The sequence below is a fragment of the Macaca fascicularis genome, chromosome 1 (genome assembly GCF_037993035.2).
Source record: "Macaca fascicularis isolate 582-1 chromosome 1, T2T-MFA8v1.1".
Lineage (NCBI taxonomy): Eukaryota > Metazoa > Chordata > Mammalia > Primates > Cercopithecidae > Macaca > Macaca fascicularis.
The window spans coordinates 192,022,481-192,050,078 of record NC_088375.1 but is presented as its reverse complement, the minus strand read 5'-3'; the positions used below and the strand labels follow the sequence as shown (position 1 = coordinate 192,050,078).

The window sequence follows — 27,598 nt, the reverse complement described above, 5'->3', positions numbered from 1 at the left end:
CTGAGAGGTGCAATTCAAGCTAAACATCCCCTTGGGGGACCAATTAATAATGATTCCATAGGAATCGTTGTGCAGCACCTCTGCCCGTGCTGCAAAGCAATCTTCCTAGACAAGTACGTTCATTTCTTCAAACTGGGTCCAATCCTGTTCACAAATAGGTTTTTGAGCGTGGTATGCCTCAATTATAGGAGCAGATTTATTATGGTAAATCCTGAGATCAGAAAGCATGTGTAACTGTGTCATAGTGGTTGTATCCAGGCATTATTACCAGCCGTTATTGAAGGAATACTCACAGCAGTGGTGATAACTGCTATCATAGCTACCATTAAATTATTCATTGTGACTGGTTGTCCTGCTTTCCTCAGGTTTTCTTCCACCATCTGTGACAGCTTCTTGATCTGTCCCCAGGTGGGTGGCTGTGTTCGACGGGTGTTGCTCGTGACAGTTGGGTTCCTCCTCAGCTCCAGTCTCGACATGGCTGCAACTGGGGGGTACTCGGGATCCTCCCGGAGTCTCTTCCTCAGCATCTGGCTCATAATAAGGTTTCAGGTGTCTTGATGGTATCCAAATCGGCTGTTGATTTTGGCCTGGAGAAATACAAGCATAACCTCTACCCTAAGTTATTATTTTACCTATTTCCTAACTTTTTATTATTGGATCTCTCCACCAAATCAGTTGTTCTGTTTCTGTCTTTGCAGCTGCTTTCTGTAGATGCTGTTCAGCTGCTGATAACATCTGGCCTTTGGGCAGATTCAAAAAATTTAAAGTTAATAATGCTAGGTTCAGTTACATCTGTGGGTTTCCATATTCTCTGTCTCTCCCTTTCTGCTTTTGCAACTGCTGTTTCAGGGAGAGATTCATTCTTTCCACTATGGCTTGCCCTTGAGAATTGTATGGGACACCAGTAATGTGTTTAATATTCCACATAGAGAAAAATGTAGCTAGAGCTTCGCTAGTATAGCCTGGGGCATTATCTGTTTTAATAGAAGCTGGAATGCCCATCACTGCAAAACACTGCAAAAGATGACATTTAACACAGGCAGAAGACTCTCCTGTTTGGCATGTAGCCCAGACAAAGTGAGAAAAGGTGTCCACACATACATGTACATAAGCTAGTCTCCTAAACGAGGGAACATACGTGACATCCATTTGCCAAATAGAGTTAGGTTCCAGTCCTTGAGGATTAACTCCTCCTGTAAAAGATGAGGAATGTACAATTTGTCAAGTTGGGCATCTCTGGATAATAGCTTTAGCTTCTTTCCAGGTAATGCTGTAATGCTGTATCTGCGTTTGAGAGCAGAGGCAATAACATGGGTTAAATTGTGAAAGTGTCTAGCATTAGATATTGCATTAGCAACTAGGTGATCAGCCATTTGATTCCCTTCAGTCAAAGGTCCTGGAAGAGGTGTATGAGCGCTAATGTGAGTAATGTAAAAAGGACGCATTCTACTCCTAACTGCTGTTGGCAATTGGGTAAATAAAGTCATCAATTGTTTGTATGAAATCGTAACTGAGCATTTTCTATTAACTGTGTGAATTACACAATTAACTGTGTAATTAACCACGTATGAAGAATCAGAAATCACATTAATAGGCATATCAAAAGCAGTCAATACCTCAATTACAGCTACAAGCTCCGCTTTTTGAGCTGAATGTAGGACGTCTGGAAAACTTTACTTTTCGAGCCAGAATAAGAAGTTTTACCATTACTAGATCCATCTGTAAAACAATGAAAACGCTTAGTGGGTTGCAGGTTGTTTACTGCGGGTATTGTAAATGCAAACCGTTCACAGTCTTGCTCAGCTAAAGAAAGAGTTTTTAAAATTTATTTAGGCCAATTTAACTATTAAAGGCCAATGTTTTGGAATTACAGCAGTAGAAGGCAATCCTGGCTGTAATGCTCCCACAGATTGTATAACTGAATTGATGGCTCTTAAATCAGTTAACATTCTCCATTTACCTGACTTTTTCTTAATTAGGGAAACTGGAGAATTCAGGGGGAAAATGTTGGAGCTATGTGCCCATTTTCCAATTGTTCAGCAACTAATTTCTCTAAAGCCTCCAGTTTTTCTTTACTTAGCGGCCATTGTTCTATCCAAATTGTCTTATCTGTTAACCATTTTAAAGGTATAGGTTCTAGAGGCTTAACAATGGCCGCCATTAAAAATTATTTCTTAATCTTTGCTGGGAACTTTGTTTTTCCTCTTGAAGCGGTTCTTTCAAACCTTGCAAATTTTTTTCTAGTCCCATACCAGGGACATACTCCATTTGATGCATCATATGTTGACTATGAGGGCTATGTAATTGTTCCAAAATTAGAACTTGTGCTCCCCATTGTTGTAATAAATCTCTTCCCCATAAATTTATAGGTACAGACGTTATAATTGGTTGAATAGTCCCAGGTTGTCCATCGGGCCTCTCACAATGCAAAATGTAACTACTTTGATATATTTCAGGGGCTTTACCAACTCCAACTATGTTAAATTGAGCGGGTTGAATTGGTCATGCGGACAGCCAGTGTGGTAGAGAAATTATTGAAATATCCACTCCTGTATCTATCAAACCTTTAAATTTCTTTCCTTGAATAGTTATTTCACGGGTAGGACGTTTATCAGTAATTTGATTTACCCAATAAGCTGCTTTGCCTTGTTTATCTGTGCTTCCAAATCCTCCTGTTCATTTAATTTCACTTTTTCCCATTCCCACATACGGCACAGTCAGGTGCTGTGCTATGTGCTCTCCTGGCTCTGCTTTCCAGGGAACAGAAGTAGATATAGCAATTTGAATTTCCCCATTGTAATCAGAATCAATGATTCCTGTATGTATTTGTACCCCTTTTAAACTCAAAGTAGACCTTCCTAAAAGTAATCCTATTGTACCTGCTGGCAAGGGTCCACAGACTCCTACTGGGACCTTTTACAGGGGTTCCCCAGGCAGAAGGCTCACAGCCTTTGTGCAGCCTTAATCTACTGTGGCACTACCGGCTGTGGCGGGGGACAGACATTGTACAGGGGCGAGGGAATGGCCTGAGCTGGAAATGCCCTGGTTTAGAACGGGGCCCGGAACAGGCCCCTCATGGCATTTCCCGAAATCGGGTTCCCTTCTTTATCAAACTTAGAGTGATATGATTAGCTCAGTGTTTTACTTTTTAACATTTTGGACATATTTCAGGCTTAAGAGTTTTCTTTTTTCCCCTATCTGGCAGCCTGACTTGCTGATTTTTTCTACGTTTTTTTTTAGTATGACCATGCTTTCCACAGTTAAAACAAGCTCCAAGAAATGGAGTATTTCCTTTATCCACTCTCAGTCCTGCCATTGCCTGTGCCGACAAAGTAGCTTTATGCAGATTACCTCCCATACCATCACAGGCCTTGATATAATCAACTAAATGTGCTTTCCCTCTGATAGGTTGCAGAGCAGCCTGGCAATCGGGATTAGCATTGTCAAAAGCTAATAACTGCAGCACTGTATCCTGAGCAGCCGAATCTGCAATCATCTTTTTAAGAGACTCCTGTAACCGAGCTATAAAATCAACCTATGGTTCTCTAGGTCCCTGTTTTATAGCACTAAAGGAAGGGTATTGTTCCCCACCTGAAGTGATTTTTTCCCAAGCTCTAACGCACACTCCTCTAAACTGTTCTATGGCATCATCCTGCATGACCAGTTATGCATCTAAACCAGCCTAGCCGCCAACCCCCAAAAGTTGGTCTGCAGTTATATTAATTTGAGATTGGGTCTGGGCATTGCGAGCAGCCTGAATGGAAGCTTCATCTGCCCACCAAGTTTTAAATTGTAAGAACTGAGCAGGAGTTAGACAAGCTCAAGTAAGAGCATCCCAGTCAGTAGGAATCATCTGACTGGAAACAGTAACATTCTTTAACAGTCCCATTACAAAAGGAGAACCTGATCCATACTGACTTACTGCTTGTTTTAATTCTTTGAGTAATTTAAAAGGAAAAGGCTAAAATGTAGCTATAATATTTCCCTGTTGATCTGTGGGGTGTAACAGGGAACTGCCAAGCCTCTAAATCACCGTCTAGTCTAGCTTGCGGGATTCCTGCCTGCATAGAACTAAGAACCGTCGCTCGAGGCACTGCTCAAATAGTCACTTGGGCAACTACTTTTTGCCCGGCGTCCTCCGGAAAAAAAGATCTGGAGGGTCATTTTCTTCAAAATAATAAGGAGGGGGGTGCAGAAGGGTAGGGATGAACCTCTCCTTCCTTTGCTGCTTTAGCTTTAGCTGGCAAATAAACATGCTCTGTAACCTCTTCTGTTACTTTGCTATACTCTTGTTCCTCCTCATTATCAGTGTGAAAAAGTTCCAAGGTGAAACGAACCAGACCCCATACCTGTCGCATTGTTACCCTGACGCTTCCGAGCTCCCCTTCTTACTCACCACGGGGATTGCTTTAAGAGTACTCGGGTGTCCTCCAGCTAGTTTTCCGTTCCAACCGGTGCTCCAGCGACCCTTCGACCTGGATTTGAGCCCCTATGAATGGATGCCACTTGCCGAGATCAGCTCAGTCGGGGAGACCCTAACCCAGCAGTGCTAGACGAATTAAGGACACACACACAGAAATATAGAGGTGTGAAGTGGGAAATCAGGGGTCTCACAGCCTTCAGAGCTGACAGCCCCAACAGAGATTTACCCACATACTTATTAACAGCAAACCAGTCATTAGCATTGTTTCTATAGATATTAAATTAACTAAAAGTATTCCTTAAGGGAAACGGAGGGATGGGCTGAATTAAAGGAATAGGTTGAGCTAGTTAACTGCAGCAGGAACATGCCCTTAAGGCACAGATCGCTCATGCTATTGTTTGTGGCTTAAGAATGCCTTTAAGGGGTTTTCTGCCCTGGACTGGCCAGGTGTTGCTTGCCCTCATTCCCGTAAACCCACAACCTTCCAGCGTGGGTGTTAGGGCCCTTATGAACATGTTACATGGCTGCAGAGATTTTGTTTATGGCCAGTTTTGGGGCCAGTTTATGGCCAGATTTTGAGGGGCCTGTTCCCAACACTACTTATCAAAGTCCCCTCTCTGTTCTTTCCATGAGTTTATGCTTTGTCTGTCTCTTTTGTGTCTACCAGTGGACTCTTGGCCAGTCTGCAGAATTTCTTGGTTTGTTGAATGACTAGCAAGAGTTTATAGTAATATAACTAGAATATTTTTACAGTTGAAGTGTATACCATACTAAGATTATATTCACTTCATTGAATAACATTTTTTCTAGAGTCAAAAATTGTCTATTTTTTATTTGCTTAATGATCTATGCATCCATTGTTTATTTTTTATTTTTAGAGATGGGCTCAAGGGATCCTCCCGCTTCAGCCCCTGGGTAGCTGGCACTACAGATGTGAGGCACTATACCCAGCTGTCTATGCATCTATTTTTAACTCTTTCACAAACTCTCCATTAGAGCTATAAAATATCTCTTGGTCTGGTCACATGAACCAGGTCATTTACCAGTGTCTTTTTTATTTTTTTCTTGGCAACATCCCTCCTTAGACTCATTCTCTGCTCCAAACTCCTCTGCTTGGCCTTGCTTCACAGCTCTCATCCTGGGATTAGGAACCTAACCACATTCTGGGGATTCTCTTCTTGTTTCTTCTGTGCCAAATGCCCTGTTCACTGGAGCTTATGTTTTTCTGTTCTTGGTTTATTCTCTCATTTTGGAGGAGTACATTCTCCACTAACTCCCCAGAAGGGATTCATGGAAGGTGAATTTTTGAGTCCTTGCTTGTCTAAAAATGACTTTATTTTCTTTCATCCTTGAGTGACAGATTTCCACGTTGGATATTATTTTCCCTCAGAAGTTTAACGGCATTGATTCATTGTCATCTAGCTTCTCATGTGGCTACTCTTGAGGAGACTAATTTATTCTGACTTCTGTTACTTCCCGTATATTTTGTTTGTTAATTTGTTTTTGGAAGCTTTTAGGATATTTTTCTCCTTTATCCTTGATGTTCTGAACGTTCATAATAAACCATCTTGTAAGTATTTTTCATTCATTATGCCAAGCACTCAGTGGCCCCTTTCAATGAGGAAACATAGTCTTCAATTCTGGGAAACTTTCTCTGTGATCAGTTTCTCTTTTTTTTTTTTTTTTTAAACAAATAGAGACAGGGTCTCCCTATGTTGGTCAGGCTGGTCTTGAACTCCTGGTTTCAAGTGATCCTCCTGTCTCTCAGCCTCCCAAAGTGCTTGGATTACAGGCATGAGCTGCCACACCCAGTCAGTTTCCCTGTTTTTAAATTTTTCTTCATGTTCCATTTCCTGGTTTTGTTTATTCTGCTTTACAAGAGATTTTCCTGAGCTTTATTTCCTGGTTCTTCTATTGAATTTTTTCATTTCTGCTACAAAAATGTTAATTTCCAAGAGTTTTTCTTTGATCCCTGACTTTCCTTTTGGGTAGCCTCTTGCTCTTACGTTGTGGATTCAGGATCTTCTCTTATTTCATATTTCTGAGGATTCCAGTTGTAATTTTCTGCTGTTTTCTTCTGTTTCCTAGATTGTCTCTGTTGTTTATTTTGATCTCTGGCTTTCAAGTTGGAGGAAAACTCAGACAATAACAGATACCATTGAGTATCAGCCCCTATTTTAAGTATTTTGCATGTTGAAGTATTTTGCATGTTTTAGCTAATTGAATCCTTACAACAACCCCATAAGGTAGAGCCAGGCCCTGGTCCCTCCCATCTCAAGCCTGGAAGGTTCGCAGTTGAGAATCAGCTTTCTTCTTGCTGATGTCAAGGGTTGATGTCAGGAACCCTTTACCTGATGTTTCCCCCAATCCTGCCTCGCTCTGCAGGCACCTGGGTTAGAATTCAGTTTTTCCTAGATCTGTTACTAGTCAGCCCTCTGCTTTCCTTCATTAAAAACATGTATTGACGTCTCTATTGCACAGTTTGTCCTTATAGGCTTTTCCTTTTGCACTCCAAGATTGTCATTTTAGTTCATTTTGGGAGGTAACAGAGATAAGCATTTGTGTTCAATGAGCCATGTTTATTTAACTGGAAATCCAGAGCTCTGTCTCCCTCTTTAAGTCAGGAAGCATACAGACCAAAAAAATTATAGTGATTATTACTAGATTCTGGGATTATGGTTAAGAGTGATATCTTTATCTATGTCTGCAGCTATTTTTCTCACTCATAGAGTTAGAAGTCTAAAAATCACATTTCAGATAAGAAACTCATTTTATGATGTGATTTAGACTGATAAAATGCTTCTTGAGAAAGCAGTAAAAATATTAATTATGACAAGTTATAAATTGGTACAATTACTTTGGAAAACAATTTAGTATCATCTATAACCTGGCAATACCACTTCTAGGTATATATTCTCAGGAACGCAAAAGTATTGAGGACCTCAGAGAGCTTCAGTTTATGAGTTATATTTTTTGAAATTTTCCATGTTAAAAATTAAAACATGACTAGGTGTGGTGGCTCACGCCTGTAATCCAGCATTTCGGGAGGCCAAGGTGCGAGGATTACTTTAGGCCAGGAGTTTGAGACCAGCCTGGGCAACACAGTGAGACCTCATCTCTATAAAAACATTTTTAAAAATAGCTGGGCTTGGTGGCATGCACCTGTAGTCCTAGCTACTAGGGAGACTGAGGCAAGAGGATCACTTAAGCCTAGGAGTTCAAGTAAGCTATGATTATGCCTTTGCACTCCAGCCTGGGCAACAGAGCTAGACCCTAGCTCTAAAAAAAAAAAAAAAGTGAAAACTGAGAAAAATTAAATATAATTATTACTTCTTTTAAAAATAAAAATAATACACAAATTACAATCAACAAAACATGTATTTATGAAAAGCAACTTTTTTGATACAAAAATATTACTGAGAAGAGTAGCACTAAAGCAACTTTTTTGATACAAAAATATTACTGAGAAGAGTAGCACTGCTTTATATAAATCGTTTTTTAAAAATTAACTAATTAATTTTTTTTTTTTTTTTTTAAGACGGAGTCTCACTCTATTGCCCAGGCTGGAGTGTGGTGGTGTGATCTCGACTCACTGCAACCTCCACCTCCCAGGTTCAAGCAATTCTTGTGCCTCAGCCTCCTGAGTAGCTGGGATTATAAGCGTGTGCCACCATGCCTGGGTAATTTTTGTATTTTTAGTAGAGACAGGATTTCGCAATGTTGGCCAGGATGGTCTTGAATTCCTGACCTCAGGTGACCCGCCTAGCTCAGCCTCCCAAACTGCTGGGATTACAGGCATGAGCCACCATGCCCTGCCCTAATTAATTTTTAATTGACACATATGGTACATATTTATGGGGTACAGAGTAATATTTTGATATATACAATGTGTAGATCAGATCAGGGTCATTATCGTATTCATCATCTCAAACATTTATCATTTCTGTGTTTTGGGGACATTCAATGTCCTTTCTTCTTTATTTGAAACTACATAATATATTATTGCTAACTATGGTCATCCTACAGTGCTACAAAACACTAGAAGTTGTTCCTCCTCCCTAGCTGTAATTTTGTGTTATTGAAGAAATCTCTCCCTATCCTCCCCTTCCCTCTCCAGCCTCTAGTAACCTCTATTCTGCTTTTCACTTCTATGAGATTAAGTTTTTCTTTTTTTTTTTTAACATCTAACTATGAGTGAGAACGTGTGGTGTTTAACTTTTTGTGCCTGGCTTATTTCACTTAACGTAATGTTTTCTAGTTCCATCCATGTCACTTTGAATGATGGGATTTTATTCTTTTTAATGGCTATAAATATTTTAGATGTCTGGCTTAATAGAAGACAGTTGTATTCTCAAGCCAGCTATATCTTTCAATCTGCTGCAGTATGTTTTGTGGTTGAAGTGTACGCAATTGGAAAAGGAGCATTTCAATAGCTTTTTCAGATAATCGTGGATATTCTTTGATAAGACACCAAAACTCAGCAAGTGGAAGTTTTTTAAAGCTTAGTTATGACATGAAATCTGAAACCATAGCAATGACCTTTTTATACTCTATTACAGCAACACTCACAGTTTTTTGTTGCATTTTGAATGAATGTTTTACCCATGCAGGGTTTTGTCAACACACCCATTGATCATTTGGAAATTGCTGGGTCGCTGAGTTATGCAGATCTTCTAAATGTTGACACATTTCATTATGCAACATCAAAAAATCACATTTATTTATTTATTTTGAGACAGAGTCTCGCTCTGTCACCCAGGCTGGAGTGCAGTGGCACGATCTCGGCTCACTGCAAGCTCTGCCTCCCAGTTTCACGCCATTCTCCTGCCTCAGCCTCCCGAGTAGCTGGGACTACAGACATGTGCCACCATGCCCAGCTAATTTTTTGTATTTTTAGTAGAGACGAGGTTTCACTGTATTAGCCAGGATGGTCTCAATCTCCTGACCTCGTGATCCGCGCCTCAGCCTCCCAAAGTGCTGGGATTACAGGCGTGAGCCACTGCGCCCGGCCAGAAAATCACATTTCTTAATATCAATACCAATCTCATCAGAAAAGTCTTTTGCTATCGTGAGGGTATCAAGCCCATAACAGCACATAAAAATTTTCCAAAATTCTAATTTTTGCTCAAAAGATTGAATTTTCTCATTGACAACAAACACTGTCAATTGCTTTTCTTGAAGTGACAGGTGCACTTGACTCATCTGGAGAAAATGCCTGCCAAATACCCAAGGCTAAATAATGATACTTTGTCTTTCAGCTGTACTTTCAGGTAAGAATGGTGCTCCATGAGTCAAGTGATTACTTCAGCTCACAATCACTTAAGGTTTTTTCCTCGAGAAAGTCATCATAGCTTGATATGCAGCGTAACTGTTTACGCATCCTTCCCATTTTGTCACACAAAGTATTAAAAAAATGTGTATCTAAGAGTTGAGGTTTAATAAAATGTGTAACTTCTACTACAGTTTGGTGCCACTTGCTGATTTGTGCTAGCTGTTTTACCCACTATTGCTTTTGCAGTGTCCTTGAAGATGTCAACACCATGAAGAAGGCAAATAACATCTTTATTGTGATGAATGTAGTTTTAACCTGGCTGATAGGGCCTCAGGGACTTCCAGGGTTCGTGGACCACACATTAAGAACTGGTGCTCTAGAGAAATTCTTGCATATATGAGCAGGAAATATCTATCAAGAATGTGCAGGGCAGTACTGTTTATAAAAGCAAAAGCCTGGAAACAACCCACATTTCTATCATTAAGGGACAAGAGAAACTGTTGGTAGATTTATATAATGGTCTACTATATAGCAGTGAATGACTATCCAGGTGAAACAACCTGGATTAATTTCAGTGTCTTAATTTGTACACCCCCAGAACAGAGTGTGAGGTGTGAGACAAGTCCTTCAGTTCAAGAGTGTATTCAGGAAACAGAAATGGGAGTGAGCAAAAAAGGAAGAAAAGTCAATAAAAGGTGCAGTATGGAACTACTTACCACTCTGAACACTGTGCTCAATCCCATTGGGAACACTCGGAGGAATCACATCGAATACAGCTCAGAGCTGAAGGTGCAAGGCTGGAGCATTTTGTCTTGACTCCTCTCACTGTTGTTTATATCTCCGAGGTGTTGTGGGCCACCACAGATGTCTGCTAGACCCAAAAGCTAATGTTGAATAAAAAGGGAATCATTGGGAATTATGTACAATGGGCTCCATCTTTATAAAGTTCACACGACATAAAAATGTATAAGGTATTGTTAGTGATATAATTATGAATATATAGTTAAGGATATTATGAAAGCAAGACAGGCGGGAAGCATTTATCACATGTTGAAAAACAACAAGCTTGCTTGTCAGAAGGCACATGTCAGGGTGTAGCTGGAGATAAAGACAGTGAGTTAAAGAAGGTGGCTAATTGGTGGATGTCTTTGAAACCAATCTTCCAATTTACTCTGATTTGAAAAGTAAAGGGGAAGGTTTTCAGAAAGAATGTGATAGGATCAAAATGCATCAAAGGGAATTACTATTGGCAGCATTGGAGGAAAAGGGAGCAGAGGGGCAAAAGTCCCTTATACCCAGTCAGTCATACTCAGTGGTTCCCTCACTTCTGGGAGCCTCCTCTTTGCTCTGTTCTTTTATCAGAGGCAGACAGACAGGGTGTGGCTTGCTGGTTTACAGGGACAGCTAGAAGGGAGTTCTGTGGGGGCAGAGAGAGCCCTGGCCTCTCACATTTCATAAAATATGAACTTTTCCTGGCCCACATCCCTAGGCCTTCCTGATGCACCTGCCTGCTCCCTGGTCTCGCTGCATGGGGAAGGAGAGTTCCCAGCTTGCAAACTCCAGCTTTGCCTGTGAGAGGAACAAACATCCCTGATCCAGACGGTGGTGAGTTCTCCCCTCTCTCTTCATGCTTTTTAGTCCTTTAACTTTCTCAGGATCCTCAGGTTCAGTAGAGAAATAATCCCCTTTTCTCCCTACACACAAGAACATTTTGAAGGGCGAAATGGGCCAGCTGTTAGCTATCACTAAAGAAACACAGAAGGAGACAAGTGACAAGAGAGCTGGACGGGTTTTGTTGAAGGACTCTTATTTAAGTAGTATTGTCATCATTATTAAACTACAGCCAACATTTATTTAGCTCTTACTATTTGCTGGACCCTGTGCTGTATGCTTTTAGACTGATCATTTGCAGATTTGCAGGGTCGTATTAAACTGCTTGGGATTGTCAAGAGAACATTGTTACAATCTTTTTTCTGATTTAGAAGTTTTAAAAATTAAACTGTTTCAAACTTCAAATGTAAATAACTGCCTAGGGGAAAATGTTTCCAACATGTGTAGTGGAAAAAAAAATGGTTAGTGTATGAAGAATTTTGCAAGCCATTAAGAGATAAATGTCCTAATAGAAAAAAGAACAAATTACATAGACAGGTAATTGACAAAGTCCAAATAACAGGTGAGTAATCAAAGAAATACAAATTGAGATGAAACACCATCAAATTAAAAAAAAAAAAGAGATGGCATTTTGTTACTCATCAAATTTGCAAATTTTTTTTTTAAATGATAATATCCAGTGATGGTAAGGTTGTGGGAAAACAAGAAATTTCATATGATACTTTGGTAAATTGATATGACTTTCTGGAGGGCAATTTGTCAGTGCAGATGAAAAGTCTTCCCATTTTAAAGATGGGAAACTCAAGGCCTAAGAATCTAAGTGACTTGCTTAAAGTTACAAAGTCACAGCTGGGCGCGGTGGCTCATGTCTGTAATCCCAGCACTTTGGAAGGCCGAGGTGGGCAGATCATGAGGTCAGGAGTTTCAGACCATCCTGGCCAACATGGTGAAACCCAATCTCTACTAAAAATACAAAAATTAGCTGGGCGTGGTGGCGCACGCCTGTAGTCCCAGGTACTCGGGAGGCTGAAGCAGGAGAATTGCTTGAACCTGGGAGGCGGAGGTTGCAGTGATCTGAGATCGTGCCACTGCACTTCAGCCTGGCGGCAGAGCGAAACTCCATCTCAAAAAAAAAAAAAAAGTTACAAAGTCACAGAGCAGTAAGGGACCAAGCCAAGACTAGGACTAAGCCCTCTGATTCTAGCCCTCAATCCACTGCCACTTATAGCAATGTTTATAACAGCCATGTATTGGAAAACAACCTAAATATACACAACATAGAATTATTTTAAAGCTTTTACATCTTATATCCTAATTTCTAAAATTCTGTGTCCATGATGGAATCCTAAAGTCATGGAAAGAAGATTTGATTGCTTTGGGAAATGCACATAATGTTGCATTATGTGAAATTGGTGAAAATATCAGGTATCAAAACAGTGTATAAGTATTTATTTATTTATTTAAGACAGGGTCTTGCTCTCTCATCCAGACTGGAGTGCAGGGGTACGATCATGGCTTACTGCAGCCTCAACCTCCTGCGCTCAAGTGATCCTCCTACCTCAGCCTCCCAAGTAGCTGGGACCACAGGCACACACACCATAGCCAGCTGATTTCTTTTTGTATTGTTTGTAGCAATAGGGGTTTGCCATGTTGCCCAGGCTGGTCTCAAACTCCTGGGCTCGAGCAATCTTCCCGCCGCTGCCTCTCAAAGTGCTGGGATTATAGGCGTAAGCCATTGTGCCCAGTCATGGTTTTTTTTTTTTTTTTTACAAAATGTTATGTACATGCATAGAAATAATATTTGTAGAAACATTATCTTTGGGTGGAGGAATTACAGATGATTTGAAATTTTTGTCTTTGTTTTGGATCATTTCCAGATTTTCCTACAATAAGTAAGACAGAAAAAGCCCCAAACTGTGGCATATACATTGAACTTTAGGAAGTGAAATCGTATTTTATATTTGTTGGGGAAAATGTCTTTGTAAAGGGGTTCCATGATAATCACTCTGTAAAGTGAGGTGGTCATTTGCTCATTTTGTGACTCATGATACAGGGCTATGCAGGCATGCATTCATTCATCTGTTTATTCATTATGAATGAATGTTATTCATGCATCTGTTAATGTTTTACATTCGATCTGCTCCCAGAAAGGATCCTGGCAATTCACTTGCACGGTACCCTGAAGTGTGTATGATTGCCTTTCCTGTTCTAAGTGTAAAACAGAATAATACCTACTTTTCTGAGACGTTGTCAGTACTGAAGACAATATATAGAGAGAACCAACAAATGCAATAAATAAGAACTGTTATTGATTTAGAGCAATATCATAATTTGGAAACATATTTATGATTTAGTGTTAATTCACAGCCATTAATACTATGTTGACTACCATAATATTGATATATTACGTGTTAGAAGAGATGGAGGAAGGGGCCATCCTGGCAAACTAGATTAGAAGAATAAATCCTAGAGGTCAGTATGGTGACCAGATGGTTCTTACATCTGTGTAAGAAAATATGAAATAAAGGACCTGGTAGCACGTCTTACATAGAGTGACAATCTAACAGAAGGACTTCATTTGGTTTTTATTTCCAGCATCTGGTGCAAATCATTTTACATGTGTTTTCTTTGATCCCTACTATAACCCTATCTATGAGGTAGGTACTATTATTAACTCCATTTCATGTGCGAGCAAGAGGAGGTTTGGAGAAGTAAATTAACCTGTCTAAGGCCACCAGCTAGGAAATGGCGGAGCCAGGAATTGAACCCAGGCTGACTCTAGAGCTCATTCTTTTTATTTATTTATTTATTTTTTTTGAGACAAGGTCTTGCTCTGTCACCCAGGTTGGAGTGCAGTGATACAATCACAGCTTACTGCAGCCTCAACCTCCCAGGCTCAAGTAATTCTCCCACTTCAACCTCCTGAGTAGCTAGGACTACAAGTGCGTGCCACCATGCCAAGCTAATTTTCTTCCATTTTTTGTAGAGATGGAGTCTCACTATGTTGCCCAGGCTAGCCTGTAACTCCTGAGCTCAAGTGATCCTCCTGCCTTGGCCTCCCAAAAGTGCAGGGTTATAGGCATGAGCTACCATGCCCAGCCTAGAGCTTACCCTCTTAACCACTTCATAGATTGTCTGAATCTTAGAATATGGGTCCATAGAGGTCTCCTCCTATTCGATTTCAGGCAGCCTTGGGTTAGCTTGGAGCTCTGTGTCACTCCGGGCATGTCTACCCAGGCAGGGTGTGCTTCAGAGTCACTAGAAAGTTGAGGGGTTTTGGGAATAACTCCAGGGAATCCTGGGCCCTACTTCCACCTTCAACCATACTTGATAAAATAGAGAGCTGTTCTCATTTACTCCACTTCTCTTGTCCAGTTTTTGAGTGGCTAGTAACCAATAGGAAAGTGGGTGGGACAGTCACAAAAAAATGTGTCCTAATGTGATCCTAACCTCACTATGGCCTAGTACTATGTTGTCATTTGATTAGAGGGGTATGTTGTATAAAATATGATTTAAAGAAAGACAAGAACAACCCTAAACCAGTGTGCTTTTTGCCGTGAGAAAACAGAATTGGGTTTTCAAAATGAGAATGTGTTCAATACTAGCTTCATCTTCAGTTTCCCAATCTCCCTTTGACACGTCCTCTGTGTGCCATGACCTTTTCCATGACCTTCAGGGACTGGGCCTGCTGACTTATACAAAAGCCTCCTCTTTGGAAAGGATTTGAACCTTGGAGAGAATTTAAGAGATGAGTTGCCTTTTCCTAGAGCATTTACATTTTAAACTTTATCCTCACTTGTGGCATGAGAGATTCTGTTTCCTGCTAAAGCAATTTCAGGCAGTAGCAAATAGGTGGGGAAAGAGCTTTACAGGAGGAAATCCTTTAGGGTCTCCCTGTGATTCATGCACGCAGTCATCTGAACCTGCTAGGGATAATTTTCCTCACTTAGTTAGTAGTAATAACAACAACTACACACTTATGAGCACTTGTTCTGCCAGGCATTTGTGGCCAGTGCTTGGCAGGCAGTATCTCTTTGAACCCTCACACTCATCTGTGAGGACAGTTCCCCTTTATAGATTAAGAACCCGAGGCCCAGAGATGTTATGCAACCTTCCTAGGGACACAGAGCTAGTAATAGGCAGAGCTAAGATTTGAACCCAGGTCTTTCTAGTGCCAGACCCTGAATTTGTACGATTAATGCCTTCAGGATGACATGGAGGGGCCTCACTGCCTTGATCTGTTATTTGTCAAGAGTCAAACTTGAAAAGGCTGTCCAGGGAAACCTCCAGGCTGCATCTTGGGCAAAGATTGGCTTGAAACAGGCACTTCCCAAGCCTGGCCTTGGACACTAACTGTAAAAAGAGGCCATTACTGGTGTTTCTTTGGTTAGTTCTGGGTATAAGTTCTGGATCCTCATGCATCTCATCTGCACCGTCATCCTCACTCACGGCATTTAGAGACTTAACACGCCAGCCTCCGTGTGAGCATTCACCTCTTTCAACCCTCACCATAATCCCACAAGGAGGCACAGTTCTTATACCCATTTTGGAGATGAAGAAACACAGTCTCAGAGAAGTTCGGTCACAATATCACAAGAAGGTAAGTAGCAGTGCTGGGACTGGAGCCCCTGCCTTTGTGATCCCAGAGCACCAGCAATACCGTCTCGGCCTCGGCTCCTGGGTTATACCCTCTGTCACGCCAAGCCCATCAGCCCGCCTGTGCTGTCTCCCTCTGTCTGTCCTAGTTCGGATGGAGATGGCGAGTTCTGCCGGCTCCTGGCTCTCTGGCTGCCTCATTCCTCTCCTCTTCCTCCGGCTGTCTGTGCATGTGTCAGGTAGGAGTTTCTGATCCTCTTTCCCTGCCTGGTACATGTGACGTTGGCATCCCCAGAATAAAGAAGCTTGGTTGGAAACATTACGTCTTTTGGGGTTCTGTTCCCCCGGCCCTGGCAATCCTTTCCAGAGTCCTTCCTGGGCTCTGTCAGTCCCCGGGATACCCGCTTCCTCATCCTTTCCCAAGCTTTCTCCTGCCCTCCCTCCCAGTTGGCCTTGTCTCTTTCTTTGTCCAGGCCGCGCAGGGGATGCCAGCAAGTTCCACGTGGCCTTACTAGGGGGCACAGCCGAGCTGCTCTGTCCTCTCTCCCTCTGGCCTGGGACGGTGCCCAAGGAGGTGAGGTGGCTGCGGTCCCCATTCCCGCAGCGCTCCCAGGTTGTTCACATGTTCCGGGATGGGAAGGACCAGGATGAAGATGTGATGCCGGAATATAAGGGGAGGACGGTGCTGGTGAGAGATGCCCAAGAGGGAAGTGTCACTCTGCAGATCCTTGACGTGCGCCTTGAGGACCAAGGGTCTTACCGATGTATGATCCAGGTTGGAAATCTGAGTAAAGAGGACACCGTGATCCTGCAGGTTGCAGGTTAGAATGGGTTTGAGGTGCCTAGGGTCATTTGTGGCAGTTGGACAAGCCCAGTCAGGACCTACTTTGTCTCTCCATGTCTAGACTTTTTTTCCATTTGCAATGTAGTTTTTACTTGCCAGGACGGCTCAGCCTTACCCAGCCATGTCCATTGATCTCAGCTGAAGCGGTGAAGCTGGCCCAGGCATTTCTGATAAGGAAGGAACTCAGACTTTGGAAAACACTGTACAATGCAGGTCCTGGTTAAATAGGGCTTGGAGGATCAGATAATAGCTTTTCCTCCCTGGGTCATCTTTGTATGCTCCACTATCAAGGAACTCATTACATGGCTGTAAGGAAATGTCTTCAAGGGACAGATCCCCTGCTGTGACAAGGATTTACTTAATGGGTCCTCTCCTGGGGTTCCTGAGAACGTAAAGGGTTAGGAAGGGAAAGACAGTGTTTGTCTCTCTCTGTCTCTTTTTTTTTTCTGTTTGTTTGTTTTGAGACAGGGCCTTGCTCTGTTGCCCAGGCTGGAGTGCAGTGGTGCAATCATAGGTCACTGTAGCCTCGACCACCTGGGCTCAAGTAATCCTGCCATCTCAGCCTCCCAAGTAGCTGGGACTACAGGTATACTACTATGCCTGGCTAATTTTTTTTTTACTTTTAGTAGAGACAGGGTCTCCCTATGTTTCCTAGACTGCTTTCCAATCCAGCAATCCTCCCCGCTTGGCCTCCCAAAGTGTTGACATTACAGGTATAAGCCACTGCACCCAGTTGAGAGTGTTCTCAAACTAGCTTCAATATTTTTTTAAAAAATAGCCTACTGAAAATCAGTCCACCAAAAATCAGTCTACCAATATTTTAAAAAATCAGTCTACCAACCCAAACCCAACTCAACCCAACCCAAAACATGTCTTTGCATTTGCTTGAATGACACTGGCTTCATATGGTCACATGCTGATTATCTTTTGGTCCTAATTTGAAGTTGCACACTATGAAGTGGGGATGAATCAATTACTTTAAAACACTCAGTAGTTGGTAGACAGACTTTCCAAAGTTGGAGTCCTTTGGGGTGAAAAGTAATTTTTTTTTTTTTGAGATGGAGTTTCGCTCTTTTTGCCCAGGGTGGAGTGCATTGGCACAATCTTGGCTCACTGCAACTTCGCTTCCTGGGTTCAAGTGATTCTCCTGCCTTAGCCTTCTGAGTTAGCTGGGATTACCGGTGCCTGCCACCACGGCCGGCTAATTTTTCTTTTTTCTTTCTTTTTTTTTTTTGGAGACGGAGTTTCGCTCTCGTTGCCCAGGCTGGAGTGCAATCTCGACTCACCACAACCTCCACCTCCCAGGTTCAAGTGATTCTCCTGCCTCAGCCTCCTGAGTAGCTGGGATTACAGGCATGCGCCACCACGACTGGCTAATTTTTGTATTTTTAGTGGAGACGGGGTTTCTCCATGTTGGTGAGGCTGGTCTCAAACTCCCAACCTCAGGTGATCCACCCGCCTCGACCTCTCAAAATGCTGGGATTACAGGCATGAGCCACCATGCCCGACTGAAAAGTAATTTTTAAAAGGGGACTGAGATGCCCAAAGGCATCTGAATCATGTGATACAGTTATTGCTATGGGTGAATTTTTAAATGTCTGAGAATAAAGCTAGAGACTGGCTTATCCTACTGGGAGGAGTGTGGGGAGAGGGTGGAGAGAGGACAGACATTCAAGTTTCATTAACAGCTGCCCCTGTTCATCACAGGAGGTTATGGGGGAAGAGGGCTCTGGCTGGGACCACACCCTGGCGGAGGCCCTGCTGATGTGTAGATAGGTGGGATGGTTCCCAGAGCCCTGGGCCAAGTGGAGAGAACCTCAAGGCAGGGTACTTCCATCCCTGTCAGAGGCCCACTCTCTGGAAAACCTGGGCTCTTCCAAACAGCGGTGTCTAGCAGAGTCAGGGACAGCACACCGGGGAATGTGTCCTGAACCATCCGCAAAATGGCCTTTGGCCAAGAGAAGACCACAGCCGCGGTCATAGCAAGTAAAAGCTGGGGCAGAAACAGGTTTGAAGGTGCTGGTGGTTCCAGAGGAAACTCCTACCCTAGTAGGAACTTTTTGAGGAATTTTCAGTTTTTTATATTCTAGGAATAAAGCATGTATATTGTAGAAAATTTGAAAAAAATCCAAAATATTTAAAGGAAACTGAAAAATGGCCTATTAATAGCTTAAATTAGAGAGGACGGCTGCTAACATTTTTGTATCTTTCTTGCAAGACTTTATTGTGTATATGTATCTCTGAGCATGTATATGTTTATGCATGTGTATTCTTGTGCCCAGGATTTTTTTCCACTTACGATGTCATGAGCATTTGTGTTTTTTTGCCCATGTCCCTAAGTAATATGATTTTAAGGGCTGCATAGTATTTTACCATGTGGCTATAGAATAATAAAATTAATCAAAGCCCTGTTTTGGGGCATCTGGATGCTTTCCAAATTTTCCTCATATTATAATTAAGAGTGCAATGAACATCTTTGAGCATATTTTGGAAAGTGATTTTGATTTTTTTTTTTTAGAATGTGCTTCTGGAAGTAGAATTAATGGATCAAAGGGTTCAAACCTTTTATTTATTTTTTCTTTTTTATTTATAATAAAGATGAGGTCTCACTATGTTGCCCAGGCTGGTCTCAAACTCCTGAGCTGTAGTGATCCTCCTGCTTCAGCCTCCCAAAGTGCTAGGATTACAGGTGTGACTCACCACACCTGGCCTGAACCTTTCAATGATCCTTGAAACAAACTGGAGACCAGCCTGGCCAACATGGCAAAACCCTGTCTCTACCAAAAAAATAGGGCATGGTGGCATGTGTGTGTAATCCCAGCTACTTAGGAGGCTGAGTGCTTTATATGACTGATCTCTTTAAATCTCTCCAAACTTCAGAGATAAGGAGTCCTGTCATGCACACCTTTTACAGATGAGGGACACTGGGCTTGGAGGGGCTCAGTCTCCTGCTTCAGGTCACACAGCATTGAGCAAGGACACACCCTCGGCTTAGGCTCTTAACCACTTCTACCCATAGCCCGCTTCTGCTCATTTCTTCTCTATTTCTTCTTTCTTTTCCCCTTTCTCTCCTGCCTAGGCTTCAGGCCTACTGCTGTAGCATGGTAGAAATTGCTTTGCCCCTGTCACAGTGCTCAGGGCAAACAAAGAGGTTGCCGCCTGCTCTTCTAGCGCAGAGTGGGTATTGACAGGCGTAAACAGGCAGGTGCTCCTGGGAAGACTGCAGGTGCGTAGTGAGGAGAATGCCTTCAGTCTTCTGAAGTCCCTGGCTTCTTTTTCCATGGAATTATAGGGCAGGACGAGATTGTGGTCAAGAAGTTTGTTTAAGTCATCATCTTGAGGCAGGACCATCGAAACCATTCCCGAGAGAGGAACATCTCAGTTATCTTTTTTTTTTCTTGAGACGGAAATTCACTCTTGTCACCCAGGCTGGAGTGCAATGGCGTGACCTTGGCTCACTGCAACCTCTGCCTCCCGGGTTCAAGGGATTCTCCTGCCTCAGCCTCCTGAGTAGCTGGGATTACAGGCGCCCGCCACCACACCTGGCTAATTTTTTCTTTTTTTGAGACAGAGTCTTGCTCTGTCGCCCAGGCTGGAGTACAGTGGTGCCATCTCGGCTCACTGCAAGCTCCGCCTCCTGGATTCACACCATTCTCCTGCCTCAGCCTCCCAAGTAGCTGGGACTACAGGCGCCCGCCACCACACCTGGCTAATTTTTTCTCTTTTTGAGACAGAGTCTTGCTCTGTCGCCCAGGCTGGAGTACAGTGGCGCCATCTCGGCTCACTGCAAGCTCCGCCTCCCGGATTCACACCATTCTCCTGCCTCAGCCTCCCAAGTAGCTGGGACTACAGGCGCCCGCCACCATGCCTGGCTAATTTTTTGTATTTTTAGTAGAGACGGGGTTTCACTGTGTTAGCCAGGATCTCATGACCTTGTGATCTGCCCGCCTTGGCCTCCCAAAGTGCTGGGATTACAGGCATGAGCCACCACACCTGGCCCCCACACCTGGCTAATTTTTGTATTTTTAGTAGACACGGAGTTTCCCCACATTGGCCAGCTAGTCTTGAACTCCTGATCTCAGATGATCCTCCTGCCTCTGCCTCCCAAAGTGCTGGTATTACAAGTGTGAGCCACCATTCCCAGCCTCAGTTATCTTTAATGCCATCCAGGGCTTGAGTTATCACGAGAAGCAAAGAGCCTCTTGGCTGGAGGTCTCTCCCTAGAGGTGATGGAGACAGTTGGGATGTGCCGGAGCCGCCTGCCATCTGAGACGTGCCAGAAACTCTTGGACATCTCCCTGATGTCAGTCGTTGGTGGTTTCTGTTTCAGCCCCATCTGTGGGGAGTCTCTCCCCCTCAGCAGTGGCTCTGGCTGTGATCCTGCCTGTCCTGGTGCTTCTCATCATTGCATGCCTTTGCCTTATCTGGAAGCAAAGAAGATCAAAAGGTAATTAAGTGGTAAGGGAGCTCAGGCTGGTGGGAAGTGGGACTGTGACTGCTCTGGGAAAGGGCCAGACGGAAGTAGATGTAGACATGACACTTGTCCATAGGTTGGGGACCCTGCAAGCTGGCTGGGAGAAAGCTGGTAGAGCCGTGCCCTGGGGACACACATTGCAAAGGGAGTTCAATAAACTGCAGAAAGGCCCCTGGGCAGAGCTGTAAATTCTCATCCTTTGAAAAATTAGAAAATAACCGACTAGGCCAGCCTTCTGATTAAGAAATTAATTACAGCCTTTTAATAAAGAAATCCAATTATATCCATTGGATAAGACTCTCATAAAAAATGGTCACATTTCACAGGCTCTCAGGGCTGCAAGGGACTTTGAAAGTCACAGTCACATAATCCAACACTCCTCCCCTTATCTGATGGTTTGAAGACTCTGTAATCCTTTCAAATGCCGGCTTACCTGTAGTGACAAGGAGTCAGTCCTACTCAGGCAGCTTGGTGCATCTTGGGACACTTGTGCCTGTTAGAAAAAGGCCTTCCTAAGCTGAGCTGACATTTCTCTCTCCCTTTTAGAGAAACTTCTCTATGAACATGTGACGGAGGTGGGTAAGTGTTCTTGGCTGGGGGCAGGGGAAATGTTTATTTTGTTGTTAATTTCTGTACCCCCATACTCACTAACCTGGATTCTGTTCCTGAAAATTCCATTATCTGCTATCCTTGGTGATGGTGGCAATGTCTAAATCCATTGCTTCCAGTGTTTACTGCCTCTTTTTTTTTTTTTTTTTTTTTTTTTTGAGACGGAGTCTCGCTCTGTCACCCGGGCTGGAGTGCAGTGGCCGGATCTCAGCTCACTGCAAGCTCCGCCTCCCGGGTTCACGCCATTCTCCTGCCTCAGCCTCCGGAGTAGCTGGGACTACAGGCGCCCGCCACCTCGCCCGGCTAGCTTTTTGTATTTTTTAGTAGAGACGGGGTTTCACCGTGTTAGCCAGGATGGTCTCGATCTCCTGACCTTGTGATCCGCCCGTCTCAGCCTCCCAAAGTGCTGGGATTACAGGCTTGAGTGTTTACTGCCTCTTACTTGTAATAGCTTGCCTTCCTGTATGTTTAATGAATTTTGCCTGTGAGCTCATTGCTTGATCTTATTCTGTGGGAGTTGAGTAGGTTGAACATGAGGGAAGCTTTTATTTGTTCAACAAATACTTGATAATTATCTGCTAAATGCCCTGGACAATACTAGATTCTGGGGATAAAATAGTGAGTAAAAGCAGACAGAGTTTTTGCCCTCCTGGAGCTTTCAGTGTAGTCAGGGAGATGAGATGAATTAAATAGTTACACAAATAATGTGTACAAATGCTACACAAGAAAGCTCCTGGTTCTGTGAAGGCTATGACCAGAACGAGCTAACCAAGCTTGAGGGTTGAGGGTGTGAAGTTTGTCCTGAATGACTAGAAGTCATGAGTGAAGAGGGAGTGGAAAACCATCCACCGCAGAAAGAACAGCTTCAGAGAGAAGCATGGTCGGGGAAAGCAGCACTCACTGGGGAGCTGAGGAGGTGTAGGAGGGAGGGGAAAGTGGCAGGGGTGAGGCTGGGGAGCTAGGCGGGGCTGGGCCTCCTGAGGCCTGGTGGGCCACATTCAGGATTTTAGTCATTCTCAGAAGAGCAGTGGTAAAGCAACGAATGGGGATATCCAGATGGAATTGTGCTTTGAAAAACTTGGCTGGGTGCGGTGGCTCATGTCTGTAATCTCAGCACTTTGGGAGGCTGAAGAGCGTGGATCGACTGTGGTCAGGAGTTCAGGCCCGGCCTGACTAACACGGCGAAACCTGTCTCTATTAAAAATACAAAAATTAGTGGAGCAAGGTGGTACATGCCTGTAATCCCAGCTACTCAGGAGACTGAGACAGGAGAATTGCTTGAACCCCAGAGACGGAGGTTGCAGTGAGTTGAGATCGTGCCACTGCATTCCAGCCTGGGCCGCAGAGGAAGACTCTGGGTTTTTTTTTTAACTGGCTGGGCACAGTGGCTCACGCCTGTAATCCCAGCACTTTGGGAGGCCGAGACGGGCAGATCACGAGGTCAGGAGATTGAGACCATCCTGGCTAACATGGTGAAACCTTGTCTCTACTAAAAATACAAAAAAATTAGCCGGGCATGGTGGCGGACACCTGTAGTCCCAGCTACTTGGGAGGCTGAGGCAGGAGAATGGTGAACCTGGGAGGCAGAGCTTGCAGTGAGCCGAGATGGTGCCACTGCACTCCAGCCTGGGCGACAGAGTGAGACTCCATCTCAAAAAAAAAACAAAAAACTGAACAATTCTCCCTGGCTGCAGTGTTTAGTAGAGACCAGTGGGAGTAAGACAGGATGTGGGAGACAATTTGGGCTGCCATTTCTGTTGTGCAGATGAGAGTTGATTAGAGACCAGATCAGGGAGGTGGAGGTGAAGATAGAGGTGGACACGTCCAAGGGCAGGTAAATGCAACAGGAACCAGGGACCCTCAAGGCAGTGGCAAAAAATCTCATTATCTTTTCCTTTCTTCCTCTAGACAATCTTCTTTCAGAGCATGCTAAAGAAAAAGGTAACGATATATAAAGAGTAAGGGGTAGGGAACAAAAAACACATTCTTTATTTTCTATGTAAATGTTGACAGTCATTATTATAACTCTATTACTATAATACTATACACACATGCACACATATACCCTCCATTGATATTACTGGAATTTAGTTTGCAATCTCAAGGGGCTGTGGAGCTGGTGGCAGTGGGTGAGAAGGTGTCCGAGTCAAAATTCATAGGCCTAAATTACCATAAACTCCCTTCATTAGCCTTTCCGCCAATCATTTTAAAAAGAAGTCTACTTATTATTGAAAAGTATATTAATGTGGTCATATGGGATGTATGGGAATTTCAAGAATCCACACAACCTTTGCACAGAGAGAGGTGGTATGATACAGAGGAAGGGTTGCAGGCTCTGGGGTCAGTGACACCTCAGATCATTGGTTTGCCACTTACTGGCCTTGAATAAGTCACTTTACTGCTCTGGGTTTTGGTTTCCTCATCATCAAAATGCAGATAACTTCCTCTTACTTGATTGTTTTCAGTGTTAAAACAGGCAACCTTAAAAAAAAAAAAAAGAAAAGAAAAGAAATCTGTCACAGTGCCTGGAACTCCTTTTCCTTATTGCCATTTTGTCTTCATTAATTGGACATTTACTGTGGGCCACTGAGGGTCAAAGTTGGACACCTTGTTGAAGTCTATCTGGGAAGACAAGTCACTGGCTCAGATGACTCCAGATTCAATTATTTCAGCATCTCCTCTCTTCCCTCCTTACATCTCCTCCAACCCGGTACAAGTGTGGCATGTATCTGGCAGACACTGGCTGTTCTGCTCAAGTAGGGAGGGAACAATGTGGGGTGAGGGCGAGGGCCTCCGACTCAGAAGTCAGACAGACTTAGATTGAATCCCACCTCCTTGGTCACTTACTAGTTGAAAGACCTTGGGCAAATTTTGTGTCCCTTTGAGCCTCAGACCACCCCCCTATAAAATGGCAATAATAATTCTAGGCACCTCACATTGTTGAGGATTGAGTGCCTACTTCAGTATACGCACAGAAGACAGTAAGTGGAAGCTGTTAGTAGTGGACATAGTGACAATAAACCATAAGCTACTTAGGAGCCGTGTCATATTCGGCTGCATTTCTCCAATGCCTAATGCCTAATGCCTAATACATGCCGGGCCCTTAGCACGGGAACTGGTGGTGGACTCAGGATGTATAACTTCAATTGTCCGGCAGGGTAGGGGGAAATGTGGGCCATGTGGCCCTCCAGAGAAGCCACAAGTACTCCCCGGAAACATATGTCTCATACACATATATCCCCAAATCCTCTGGGACCTCCAATTTGTGAAATTTATAACCACAGGGGAGTTACTGTAGAGAATAATAAAGCCATATTAACAAGTTCATGCTAGGCCTTTGGCCAGTTTTACATTTAGATACCAGAAACGGTGGGCTATAAAAGGACAGCAGTGCATACACTCATGTACCAGTTACAAACCTATAGAAACACTCATGCAGACAGCAGAAATGAAACCAGACAGATGAAAAGGAGGGGAAGGGGAAGGAGGAACCAAAGTCCCGGGCAGGCTGGGTCACTGGGGGAGTGTCACCAGCACCATCAGATTTCTGGGTCTGAACTCTGGGACACGGAGCTGGGACTAGGGACATAGAAGCGTCACCATCATTTTAATCTTCTGGGGTGGAGTGATGAGGCTTCCACAGCCCGAGGAAAAAGAGGCAGGATCTGATCACTCACTCCTCTCTCTCTTTCTGGTTTTTAGGAAAACTCCATAAAGCTCTCAGTAAGTTCTGCTCCTCATCTATGGCACAAGCTCCTTCTGCTGACACCTTTGCTTTAGGATGAGCATCTCAGTTTCACTTCCTGGGGCAGAAGGGAGGGGGTAAGGGTAATTCAAGCCATGGGGACTGGGGCTTTCTTGGCTCTCCAAGGTCTCTTTTCTCAAGTGTTCTCTGCTCCTCTTTCCTACACAACTGTTATTTAGTCTTTAAATTGAAAAATGTTTCACCAAGAAGAGATAGATGCACCTCCCATAGGTGAAGCCATCTGGAAGTCCCTTTTATCACCCAGGCATGAAATTTCCTTAGATGGGGTCCAAGAGGACGGGATCCTCATTAAACTGAATATGGTGGAGCAGTACTTCTCCATCATTTCATGTGTGAGGACCTCTTTTTAGCATTAAAAAAAAATCTGGCCAGGTGCAGTGGCTCACGCCTGTAATCCCAACACTTTGGGAGGCCAAGGCAGGTGGATCACTTGAGGTCAGGAGTTAGAGACCAGCTTGACAACATGGTGAAACCCTGTCTCTATTAAAAATACAAAATTGGCTGAATGTGGTGGTGCACGCCTGTAATCCCAGCTACTTGGGAGGCTGGGGCAGGAGAATCACTTGAACCCAGGAGGCAGAGGTTGCAGTGAGCCGAGATTGCACCATTGCATTCCAGTCTGAGCAACGAGAGCGAAACTCTGTCTCAAAATAAAAATAAAAATAAAAATAAAAATAAATCTGTAGACATGTGACATATCTATGCATTATTATATTGAGAAAATATACATGCTCACAAAGTCCAATACTCAGTGATAGTCTTAAATGAAGTAATATTTCCTACAACATCTACATAAATTTATGTTGTCATTACCTGTAGGTGTGAGATGTGTTACTTATTTAGCCTGCAGATAAGGTTTGGCTCACATAGGAATTTGCTGATCCTCTGCAGTATCTCTGGGGATACTCCCGTGGTCCACAGCTGGGATCTATTGCTCTTGCAAATCTTCTGGGGAAGTTCCAGGGTATGGCTATTGAGTATCTATCTGCCCGTGGTGGGGATGGGACTGTAGCATTATGGGAGGGCCTCTATATAGAGGCCCTCCTTCTGATTTGCCAAATTGTTTTCATTCTTTAGAGAAACTCCGGAGTGAACTGAGTAAGTTTCCCATGTTCTTATAACTTCCGTACCAACTTATCTCTTGTTGCCCTAATATTTCCAGTGATAGCTCATTCCCCTTGTTTCTTCTTTCATAGAGCTGAAAAGAGCTGCAGCAAACTCAGGTGAGATGCACTTCCTCCACGTTTGACCACCACCCTATAGGAGTTCTTAATGTCTCCAGTGTTTTAATGATCCCCTTTTCTCATTTTTCAGGCTGGAGAAGAGCCCGGTTGCATTTTGGTAAGTTATACCAATCAAATAGATCCACATTTCAGAGCACATCCTCCCTATGGCTTTGTAACCTTAGATTTTGTTTCATTCCTCTGGAATGCATGTAATTTAACATTTTTAAAATCAAATCTGTATATCTGCCTATCAAATTAAAAAAATCTTTGTGATCGATTTTAGGTCGTACTTAGATTTAGAAAGTATCCCCTCTTTTAGAGCGCTGATAAATATTAGGTTTGGTCTTCTTAAGGGTTTTCTGTGATTTTTGAGATTTTTCCTATGTTTATCGATTATTTGTATTTCTTCTTTGTGTGACTTTCTGTTCCTGTTCTATTTGGGCTATTTTTTTTATTTGTGAGGACTCTTTCTAGATAAAGTATGTTAGCTCTCTGTCATATTTGTCACCAATTATTTTTCATTTGCATTTCCTTATAGTATTTTTCTGATGCATGAGTGTTTTATTTTTACGTAGTCAAATGCATTCATCTTTTCCTGTGTACATGCTTTCAGGTTTGGGAAGTCCTTCCTGTCCCACAACCAGATAAATAGCCACTGCTTCCACCACTTTCTACACATATGCTTTTTCTTCTTTCTCTGCAGACCAATTTGCTTAGGGGTGGTGATTAAGATTCTCAGAGAAGAAGGGAATGGGTTGAGCAGATGCCCCAACAATA

The 27,598-nt window shown here is 43.2% G+C and overlaps 1 protein-coding gene across 14 annotated transcripts in view; it reads left to right on the top strand.

The window, feature by feature from the left end:
- Positions 1-27,598, top strand: part of ERMAP (erythroblast membrane associated protein (Scianna blood group)) — a 35,108-nt gene that overhangs the window by 3,496 nt on the left and 4,014 nt on the right. The window contains exons 1-11 of one of the 14 annotated variants that reach the window (XM_074010374.1): positions 11,115-11,300; positions 15,515-15,906; positions 16,052-16,141; positions 16,376-16,723; positions 21,077-21,193; positions 21,767-21,799; positions 23,738-23,770; positions 25,532-25,552; positions 26,673-26,693; positions 26,792-26,818; positions 26,910-26,936. In XM_074010374.1, the coding sequence (XP_073866475.1) occupies positions 16,057-16,141; positions 16,376-16,723; positions 21,077-21,193; positions 21,767-21,799; positions 23,738-23,770; positions 25,532-25,552; positions 26,673-26,693; positions 26,792-26,818; positions 26,910-26,936 (712 nt within the window). In that variant the 5' untranslated portion in view covers positions 11,115-11,300; positions 15,515-15,906; positions 16,052-16,056. Of the gene's footprint in view, positions 1-11,114; positions 11,301-13,901; positions 13,964-15,514; positions 16,142-16,375; positions 16,724-21,076; positions 21,194-21,766; positions 21,800-23,737; positions 23,771-25,531; positions 25,652-26,672; positions 26,694-26,791; positions 26,819-26,909; positions 26,937-27,598 lie in introns of those variants that run through there. The other 13 variants (XR_012421545.1, XM_065533767.2, XM_045373060.2 and 10 more) reach the window with 13 other exon arrangements.